This window comes from Diaphorina citri, unplaced genomic scaffold (genome assembly GCF_000475195.1).
Source record: "Diaphorina citri unplaced genomic scaffold, Diaci psyllid genome assembly version 1.1 scaffold2117, whole genome shotgun sequence".
In the NCBI taxonomy this organism is placed as follows: Eukaryota; Metazoa; Arthropoda; class Insecta; order Hemiptera; family Psyllidae; genus Diaphorina; species Diaphorina citri.
Window position 1 is genome coordinate 1 of NW_007379542.1, and position 11,204 is coordinate 11,204.

At 39.0% G+C, this 11,204-nt stretch overlaps 2 protein-coding genes across 3 annotated transcripts; both read left to right on the plus strand.

Moving 5' to 3' along the window:
* Nucleotides 1-930: 930 nt before the first annotated feature.
* Nucleotides 931-4,461, plus strand: LOC103518204. Of its 2 annotated transcripts, none has more exons than XM_008483265.3 (3): nt 931-1,163; nt 1,522-2,158; nt 4,024-4,461. In XM_008483265.3, exons 1-2 carry the CDS (start codon nt 974-976, stop codon nt 2,109-2,111), a joined length of 780 nt encoding a protein of 259 aa, XP_008481487.1. In that variant the 5' UTR covers nt 931-973; the 3' UTR covers nt 2,112-2,158; nt 4,024-4,461. The 2 variants fall into 2 exon arrangements, with proteins under 2 accessions (XP_008481487.1, XP_017303227.1); XM_017447738.2 differs by lacking the exon at nt 4,024-4,461 and adding an exon at nt 3,778-3,835.
* A 3,719-nt stretch (nt 4,462-8,180) lies between these two features.
* On the plus strand, nt 8,181-8,900 carry LOC103518205. The gene is made up of 2 exons (XM_026830090.1): nt 8,181-8,421; nt 8,785-8,900. Exons 1-2 carry the CDS (start codon nt 8,232-8,234, stop codon nt 8,898-8,900), a joined length of 306 nt encoding a protein of 101 aa, XP_026685891.1. The 5' UTR covers nt 8,181-8,231.
* Nucleotides 8,901-11,204: the final 2,304 nt, after the last annotated feature.

Here is an 11,204-nt window from a genome sequence, read left to right on the forward strand (position 1 = left end):
TGATCCAAATCAATCTTATGTCACACATGATAATGGTTTCCCATTGGATTATAACCGAGCCCTGTACTCACTCAAGATTGAGTGAGTACAGTACTTTCTCGCTTTGAGTTCATAGGTCGTCGCGACAAATTTCGAGATCAGAGCTCATTTGTGTGAGAAAATGTGAAAAAAATCCCCCAAAAACCAGTTTTTTTGGTTTTTTGGCTTTATGGTTTTCTGGACAAAATTTGCACCACCATTTTCGTGTTCCTGGTAAAAAGACCTTTAATTTGATATATAGGTTGACTAGGTTTGGATAAGTCCTTCTAGGGGGACAGACAGACCGACAGACCGACCGACCGACCGACCGAGTGACAGACACCGAAGCGAATACAATAGTCCGTCCCTTATACCTTTTTATTACTATTGTAATAATAAAGGAAAGGGACTAAAAACAGTCTCAAAGTGGTTGGGTGGAAGAGCTCCTCCAGGAGAACCCTGTCACTTAAAAAAATGGGATTCAAACATTCACCCTCCCGCTTATTAGATTACCAAGTCGGATTAACAATGAAATTAATCAAGGATGGAGTTCAGAATCTTTAGATCTTAGGAATCTCTCATTCTATGCCTAGCCCAGCCAGTCGTATGTCAATAATATCAACACAGCATGAGTTTGACTTAATAAGCTCTGGCCCAAGTCTAAAAATTTCAGAGTGACAACCAAATGTCAGCCCGGCACCAAAGCAATCACCTAGCTAGGGTTGATTGAGAGGCTGACGAAAAACGCTGACGCGATCTGTAAACGGGAAAAGGCGAAAAAGAAGAAGACTGAAGTGCTTGCATGTAGCAAACCCCGGAGACCTCAAATGCCGAAGAATTCTCAACCGGAATGCTCAAGACCCTTGGCGTGCTGACATTATCACCTTGTTCCATCTGTATTTGATAAGACATCTCACAAGTCCCAAGTCCCTCATTGGGAGTGTGTCTGTCAGCCATGTTCTGCCATGTAGCGGCATTTACCTTGCTCTTAGCATGTCTACCCCAGGATGGCTTGGCGTTCTTCTACAGGAATCGGCTCGTGTATTCTACCCTAGACCCGGAACCGTCCTGGGCTCCCGAAGATCTGGCATGGGCGGCCGAACATCGCCAGTTTTGGGATGATGTGGAGGCAGGCAGGATTACAGGTAAAGCGTCAAGTCTGTGGTTTTACCCCGATGGGTTCGAGCTTTGATAAAGTTTGTATAGGAAGCGATGGACAATGGGAGCTATGATATTGGATTGGTAGATATATAATAAAATCATTTTCGAAATAATGGAATAATTGGGTTCATAATCATAATTGAAAAATATTTGGAACATGTGTTTTGGTATTTCGGTAATGTTCGATTTTATGTAAATACCTAAACAAGTTCGTAATGGTATTGCGGTGGGAATAAGCGAAGTTTCAATCCAATCTCTATTCAATCCAGACAAAATAATAACGATACCTACCATGAAGCCTATAAAATACCCCACATTCATTCCCTTTTTTTAATGCTCCAGGTTTCCATAACGAAGGATTTTATACGAAAAGCTCCTCGGAGAAGGAATGGGGTGAACAATGTAGAGAGCAATATGTTCAGGAAGCGAAAGACTTAGCAGTATTCAAGGAAAGAACGTGGGGACACATTGAAAATGTGTTTCTCCAGACTTTCGATATCTTAGGACACAAGTGGGAGAAGACCAAGAGACAAGTGAGAAATATCCAAGACTGGATTACGGCCACATTCTTCCTGAGAGATCCTAAAGCCAAGAAGAACATGCTGAACAATGTAGAGATCAACAAATTCCACAACAAGCGACGACAAGAATACATCAACAAAAGGTGGAAAGAACTCTGGGGTGATATTAAAATCTACAAAGAAATGATCAGCAGAATGGCTAACGTTTACTTCAAGTATAATTACCCAGATGGAGCTATTAGGACCCACATCAACAACTGGTTGGGGATCAAGAATGAACTTCTAGAAAAGGCTTTACAAGAAAGAACCACAAAACGAGTCAAGCCAAGCAGCACGAGAATCTACGATGAATGGTTCTTGCAAAATTACCAAAGTATCATTAAAGATCATGCTGACAAAAGAAAGAAATAAACGATAGATTAAATGTGATCTCTGGTGTCCAGGATGTGTATTGAAAAGTAAGTTGAAACAGGAAAAGAAACTTGACCAATGGTCAATGATGATTTTTTCTCCTTCCTCTCGTTGAGGACCAATATTATAGCTATGATATTTTGAACAAACATTACGACTATATCATCTACCTTTCACCTCCCATGATCTACCTACTAGGTATTTTTTCAAAACTTCTCTCTTTGAGAATGTTATAAATTAATTTGAACGTTTAAAAACCCAATAAAAAGACCTTTACCTTCAAATAAAGGGTGTCAGGAGCTCTCACTTGTGCCGCTAAAAATATTTACACTGGCGCCTGGCGCCCTAATCAAGTGCTCTTCACTTACTTCCCCCCTTCCATTCAATTCAAAGTCGTGTGTGATGTCTTCACCATGAACGATGTCAATATTTTCATTCTACTTGAGTTTTTGATTTGAAAATAGACTCGGAAGCTCGGAAAGTTCTTTGGGCTTTTTTTTAGAGTGGATACTTTCAAAGGTCTTAACAGGCCTAATGCCATGCGACATTTTCGCTGGAATTTAAACCCGTCAATAGTCGCTACGAGGCTTAGTGTACCCCGAAATAACCGGCAGTACCTACAAGATGTCCAGATAACATAATCTACATTTGTACTTCCCACGTAGTATTTCATGTCTCAGCTCCTCGTCTAACAGTAATATGAATCATGAGTAGTAGGTGTATGCATAGCTAAATGCATCGAATTTTAGACGACAATATTTCAAATATTCCTGTCAAATACAAGCAATATCGTCCGCCAATACCTATTGTATTATTTTTAATTAATATTTATTTCAATACTTGTGAATTTACCTATTATTTACCAATCCTAAAAAGTAGAAAAAAAAATTGTGCAGCACCAATCCGGTATTTTGAACTAGGATTGGCGTTAGGTCTACCGCAAAACAAAAGAGCAAAGTCAATGGGACGAAATATTTCATTGTAAAAAAATATACAAATCCGAATATCGGAAAAATTTGGTAACTTGACCAGCACCGCTAGGCACTGCAAGTTAGTATTGATATCTATCTGTTTTGAAAAACAAGTGTTAAGGAAAAAAGTGCAGACACCACCGCAAGCATTATTGCCCCCAACATAATCGTGCCTATACAAATCATAAGAACCCAACTTGGGAGGCTGATGCCAAAAGTGCAGACACCACCGCAAGCATTATTGCCCCCAACATAATCGTGCCTATACAAATCATAAGAACCCAACTTGGGAGGCTGATGCGAATATCGGAAATATGCTTTTGAATTGGAATACCATTGTCGGTCGAGTACTAGCTAGTCCTTCAAAGGAAAAGACTTTGACCTAATCAATCATCATGTTAATGATTCAGCATACTGATGAAGTTGTTAAAGGATCCATGGTTGTAAAATAAACAAATTTATTTTGCTATTTTTGCGCCTCCTTTATACACCTAGGGTCGCCTGAGAGACTGACAGGTTGCCGGAGATAGATACTTATTATTGCTGTCATACACTGTCCCTGACACTGAGTGTCAGGTAGACCTGACAGGCGTACCTGTCAGGTCTACTTGATAGTGAATGGTAGACCGGGTGGTAGTAATAAATACGAGTAAAACGATTCTTTCTTATTTACACCTTATTTCTCCCATTTTCAGATCGCCCATTACAAGATCCCTAGGTACGTTGAGTTTGTGGCCGATTTCCCCAAGACAGTCTCGGGCAAAATTCAAAAGTACGTTCTGTCCAAACAGATGGAAGACAAAATGATACTTATTATTGCTGTCATACACTGTCAGGTTCAGGCGTACCTGTCAGGTCTACTCGATAGTGAATGGTAGACCGGGTGGTAGTAATAAATACGAGTAAAACGATTCTTTCTTATTTACACCTCCCATTTTCAGATCGCCCATTACAAGATCCCCAGGTACGTTGAGTTTGTGGCCGATTTCCCCAAGACAGTCTCGGGCAAAATTCAAAAGTACGTTCTGTCCAAACAGATGGAAGACAAAATCAAGAGCGGACAGTATTGAATCATCACCAGGCAATCTGAAGCATCGCCGACCATTGGTAATCGGTCCTACAGTTGATATCATCCATTCGATTGTGACCAATTCTGGTGGCCAACAGTGAAGGCACTGCAAAACCCAACTAAGAGTCGTCTGTAAACTGTCTAGGCTTTACTTTTTGCAGTAAAAAGAGACTGTAAGGTGTGTAAAGTTCAGCCGTCTAAAGCAAGCTGTTTGGGTATTGAACTTTGAAGACAGATGGCATATAGGTACGTAAAAGGGGGTTGGTTTACTTTGTGTGTGTAAATAATGGTTTGAGGATCAATTGGGACTTGTAAAATAAATGGCTCAGCAACTTGTAAAATTAATAAATTCCGCCGACCATTGGTAATAGGTCCTATAGTTGATATTCATTCGATCGTGACCAATTCTGGTGGCCAACAGTGAAGGCACTGCAAAACCCAACTAATAGCCGTCTGTAAACTGTCTAGGCTTTACTTTTTGCAGTAAAAAGAGACTGTAACGTGTGTAAAGTTCAGCCGTCTAAAGCAAGCTGTTTGGGTATTGAACTTTAAAGACACATGGCATATAAAAGGGGGTTTACTTTGTGTGTGTAAATAATGGTTTGAGGATCAATTGGGACTTGTAAAATAAATGGCTCAGCAACTTGTAAAATTAATAAATTGGAACGCAACCTACCGATTTGCTTCTTTCTCTCTCTCTCTCTCTCTCTCTCTCTCTCAAAAAAGTCGCTATTGTGTCTACTTTCGTTTGACATTGGAGGTGAAGTAAAGCCCGGCGTATTTTATATTTGGACGGGTGAATGTTTAGGACTGGCATGTTTTAAAAATATGGGTAAAGTGATTGTTGATGCCATGGTAGTTAAAATTACAATCCTACAGCCGCACAAAATGGACGATCCCTAATATCTCTCTGGTAGGTAAGTACAAGCTTACTAACAAGATCTACAGGAAATGTTGTTTACTAACAAAATAGGAGAAAACAATGTTCATTGACGGTTCTCTTCTGTTCTCAATGGAACAATAAAAAAATTCTAAATTAACTTGTGTCCACCTACTTTAGACAATAAAAAATTAGGTAGTTTATACCTGAAGCACTTGAAGAAGACAAAACAACTCATGAGAAAGATATTTTTATTTCCAAGATATGAATTTGTTCGAATCCTTCCTAATGGAAAAATCATGTTTCGGGAAGTATGGTCAGTTAAGATCGATTCAAATTTTTATTATCCATCACCCAATTTTACGTTGAAATTTTTTCACCTTTGTATTACTCTGGCCTTAGGAATTTCATTCATATGAGAGGAACAACTTTATGGACGGTATGGGCTTTTGTTTTCCAATGTTTAAAAGGTTCATTGAAACGTTGTAAGTGCTCATCTCCTTCAACAGTAAAGAATACACAGGTTGGTATGTAGGTTCTGCCTTTCTGAAGAGACTGGCTGTCGAAATGAATGGGACAAAAATATACTTTTTTTAAGGCTTTATGGCAGGATTCTCACACAGTGAGCTCTTCCACCCAACCAAAGCTCTTCCACCCAACCAAATACTTTGAGAATAAACAAATTATAAAAAGTATGTTATAAATACATACTAGTTAATTTTACGAGTAGTTGGATAATGGATAAACGATGTGTCCTCAGTTGAATATACTTACGCCAAGCCAAACCGGCAAAGATTCTGCCCTACATACCCGTCGAAAAGTTCACCTCAATGGAATCAATTGTCTATACTTGGGATTCCACTGAATAATCACAATGACACCTGCAACCTCCTTATTATTAAATAATTTGATCAATAACTTCTTCAATAACTTAAAAAAAGAAAGTAAAAAAAAAGAAAAAAAAAACAACAAGATTACCAAGCAGTGATGCTGGCAACTCTTTTGTTTGATATCTCCGGATCTAATCCGTCAGCAGTTTTCTAATCCGGAGGGACTCTGCTCTCAATTCCTGGCTTAATGCACTGTTTCCATAACCATTCTCACGAATCCCTGCTGTGATATATCTCTGGGATAAAATATATGTATGTATGCCTCATCTGGGATATGATATATACATATACATATTTACCTCTGGGATATGCCTGCACAATACGCACCTAACATTCTGAATGTTGACCGACATTCCTTTTGTTTTTCTACTGGGATAAAATAAATTGCTGATCCACTGTTTGCATTGTTAAGGTTCAGGTCTATAGTAAAGGGCCTGATCTTAACCCTGGGTGGTTCATTTTTCGGACACTTATCCTGCATCTGCCCTTGCGCAAAAGTCCAAAGAGGCTATTGACTGTAAACTCGGGGGTTGTCTTTCACAAGAACTTTACCTACTTGAATTGCGGAATTCGGTTCATTATACCCTTTCATCTAAACCTGAATCATTTCGGAAACTACCTACGCAAAGAATCTCATGTTTTTGGACCAAGATCTTTCAGATCCTAGAAAAAGTACATTAGCTGAGCTATCCGCCATTTCAAAGATCAGCATCTTTCAGTTGAAAACAGTTGGAATGAAGATCTTTCAGTTGGGATGCTCCAGCAGTCAGTCAGTCTCACATAATCAAGTCTCAACAAATCCTCATGCCTGCCATAGCCGTAATATTTATGTTCACTTATACAAGCGTTGACTCTAATACCAAACATAAAGTAACCGCTAGTACACTTGTGAACAATGTCCAACTATACCAGCGGTTCTTAACCTTTTTTTGTCCGCGTATCCCTTGGGTACCCGGGTTTGATCTCACGAACCCCCGCCCCCATAATAATGAGTACCGTGTGCCCTTGAGTTCAAAATTCAGTATCTTTTTGGACTGTACTCCACTGATAAGCCGTCAGTATTCAAAATTTGCTTTTGTCCGCCATCACGCAAATTCTTTTCGCGTACCCACGGAGGGTCTCCCACGTACCCCAGGGGTACCCCACATTCATTCCCTTTTTTTAATGCTCCAGGTTTCCATAACGAAGGATTTTATACGAAAAGCTCCTCGGAGAAGGAATGGGGTGAACAATGTAGAGAGCAATATGTTCCTTCATGTTTGCTTTCTCACGCATTATTGTAGAATTGAAACGGCTTTCACCTATCATGTAATTCTCTCTTCGATTTGGGGACGATAAGACCTCTGTTGTTACAAAAAAGTTGGTCTGTTTTTAAGGTAGGTACTCTTACTATGCTTAGCACGAACTTAAGAGCCAGCATTTTGTTCATAAATATAGGTGTAAGAATAAACTGATTACCTATAGTTTTTTTTTTTTTTTTTTTTTTTTTTTTTTAAATTTTTTTTTTTAAAAGCCCTAGGGGGATTAGGGAAGGGAAAAAATATTTATCAAAAATTTATAGTATTATGTTTGAAAAATGAGAATAAATTTAAAAAAGAAAAGCACTGAGCTGTTCCAGTAGTCGTCTCAGCACATACCTCAGCAGACATGTAAACCATAGGAAGGTGAAGATAGCATAAGGAATGGAGGACCGGAGTAAGAACTATCATATCGGTGTGCTGAAAAGCGAAGAATAGGAAACTGAAAAATATACTGAAACCATGACCACCCTCATCACTGGGAACCCTTTAATTCCGCCCGGACCGTGAGCAACACGGTAGAAAATAAAGTGTTCTTTTACCATTCACTATGGAGTTGCTAAAGGTGTGTCCAAATATAGTCGGCGCCGTCGATCGATGTCGACTGAAACCGTACAATGCCTCGACAACATAGATTCATCTCTTTACCTCGTCGACCGACCGGATCGATCAACGGCGTCGACTATATGTAGACACAGCTCAAGGATTTTAGTTGCAGAGGTTTTTTAGGAGAAAAACTAGCAATAAGCTACCCTAAGCTAACCTTACTCAGTCTGAATGTTGCCGGGAAAAGCCAGCAGCACGCAAATGCCCAGATGGTCACCCATCCTGATATCAACCACGTGCATGAAGTGCGTGCATCTAACAAACCCCGAGGACCTCAAATGCCGAAGAATTCTCAACCGGAATGCTCAAGACCCTTGGCGTGCTGACATTATCACCTTGTTCCATCTGTATTTGATAAGACATCTCACAAGTCCCAAGTCCCTCATTGGGAGTGTGTCTGTCAGCCATGTTCTGCCATGTAGCGGCATTTACCTTGCTCTTAGCATGTCTACCCCAGGATGGCTTGGCGTTCTTCTACAGGAATCGGCTCGTGTATTCTACCCTAGACCCGGAACCGTCCTGGGCTCCCGAAGATCTGGCATGGGCGGCCGAACATCGCCAGTTTTGGGATGATGTGGAGGCAGGCAGGATTACAGGTAAAGCGTCAAGTCTGTGGTTTTACCCCGATGGGTTCGAGCTTTGATAAAGTTTGTATAGGAAGCGATGGACAATGGGAGCTATGATATTGGATTGGTAGATATATAATAAAATCATTTTCGAAATAATGGAATAATTGGGTTCATAATCATAATTGAAAAATATTTGGAACATGTGTTTTGGTATTTCGGTAATGTTCGATTTTATGTAAATACCTAAACAAGTTCGTAATGGTATTGCGGTGGGAATAAGCGAAGTTTCAATCCAATCTCTATTCAATCCAGACAAAATAATAAAAACGATACCTACTATGAAGCCTATAAAATACCCCACATTGATTCCCTTTTTTTTAAATGCTCCAGGTTTCCATAACGAAGGATTTTATACGAAAAGCTCCTCGGAGAAGGAATGGGGTGAACAATGTAGAGAGCACCCACATTCATTCCCTTTTTTTTTTAAATGCTCCAGGTTTCCATAACGAAGGATTTTATACGAAAAGCTCCTCGGAGAAGGAATGGGGTGAACAATGTAGAGAGCTAATATTGTTCAAAGTTAAGAAGAGACATATTATAAATTACATATTAAGTCTATAGAACTTCGATATACATATTACTGATTTTACATTTCAACCAGTACTTGTAGTGTACTAGGTAGCTTAGAATGACTAAGGAATCTAAGGGTTTTCAGCTTCCTTTATATCTTTTCAAGTTCATGGCCCTCACAATTGTGTCTTCGGGGAGTGGAAGGCACGGTGATACAAGATAGATATTTGGAATATAAACGTCTTTGTTATGAGAAAACAACCTGCACCAACACAACAAGCAAACAAGGCTATAATTAATGACGTTCCATGTATACCACCCAGGACCTCACCACGGGGTCGGGACCCAAACCACTTGGGACCCGAAAAACTACTTAGGGGTGTCCCGTTCGATTTCCGAAATAGTCCGAGAATTTTTGACGGTAGGGGGGACGACATTTTCATAGACATTATCAAACATAGCGCCGCGCCGCTCAAAGAAAAAATGTCTCCTAAATTTGCTGACGAAATGACTCATATATGTCAAACTTGAATCACATTGTGTGTTCTACTAGGTCGAGAAATATTCGGTAAATAATCAAAATTAAAAAGAAAGAAAAGAAGTTTCTCATTAAAATTGGTTTGAGAAACAGATTGGATCCGAATTTCGAGTGTCTAATCACTAATCACACACGACGTTTGAATGCCGATGGGCATGTGATATTTCTGAGTGAATCACACAAATATCTCGAAACCTATAAATCAATATCTTAATGATAGAGTAGAACATCTTCTGGGCTTTGGACTTTGAAATCCAAATCAATCGTGGATTGGTTTTCAATAAGGAATGTATCGGTTTAATATCGATTCTAGGGTAATAATAGTGTTTAATCCTGGCAATAGGGTAATATTTGACTTGAGATAATGGGGTCTGAACAGCAAAAGTCATGGAATCTCGCCTGAAATCCAAATCAATCGTGGATTATTTTTCAATAAGGAATGTATCGGTTTAATATCGATTCCAGGGTAATAATAGTGTTTAATCCTGGCAATAGGGTAATATTTGACTTGAGATAATGGGGTCTGAACAGCAAAAGTCATGGAATCTCGCAAAAAATATGACGTACCGGAAATAAAGGATCAAAATGAATTAAAAGAATAGGTCTGGGGGGAAAAGATCGTAAAATAAAGCAGGGATCATAATTTTCTAAAAGCTGTTATTAAAAAGATTCTCTAGGTACAGGATGTTTTAAAAAGATCGAAACAGAAACAGACTGACAAAATACTCAACTGAAGGTAAAAATGGTCTTTTTTTTGAGAAATTGATGCTGCATGGTGCATTCGTTTCTGCCGGGGGTTGAACTTGTTCGAAGCCTACAGACGTTAAGGCTACTCAATCTGGTACAAAGAAAAAAAAAATCCAAATTTACGTTTGAATCATATCGAAATTATGAAAACATGAACCAAACCTTTCATTTGATACAGCTCGAAAGTAATAATCACCGCTTTAATACTTCAGAAATAATTCTAGACTGTTCAAAAATCAATAACTTTTTAATCATAATGATGGACACAATGAAATGGTTGTGTAATTTGGTGTAGGTAAGTATTTCTAGTAGCCGCAAGAAATGAATTTGGGTTTAACAAATAGATAATCAATATCTAGGTCTAAAACATAAGGGGTACAAGCTTGACATTCCTGAATAAGTGCTCCGGATTTCAATTCATCCTAGAAAGGGTGCCTATCCAGTAACTAACATAGGTCGGTACCCATAGAAATAATAATAACGTTAGTCTTCATTGGAGGCATAAAAGTTTACTGCCCAAATTCTTTTCTTCCACTCAACCCTCTATCAGCATATACAGAGGTAATCACTGTGATCAGAAGCGCAAAAAAAATCAAGTCCTTTAGAAAACTTCGCTTTGGATTTTTTTTTTTTTTTTTTTTTTTTTTTTTTAAACTTGTGCTGAAAGTATGTGTGGGGTGAGCGCGTCTTCCATAAAATGCATAATATTTCAGCAATAAAATCTTCGGCCTGAGATGCGAGACACAACAATCTTTTGTTTTAAAGCTCAATGGTCTCCCTTGTGGGTTAGTCGGATTAATCTTACGCCACAGGAAATCTCTATCGTTAATCGCAGGGGCTTTGCAATATATCAAGCCAAATGATCGGCTAATGTAGGTATATGCTACACCAGAAAACCATGGTCCAAGAATTCGAGGATGCACGAGGTATGATAAATTTTGTGTTTATAATATGT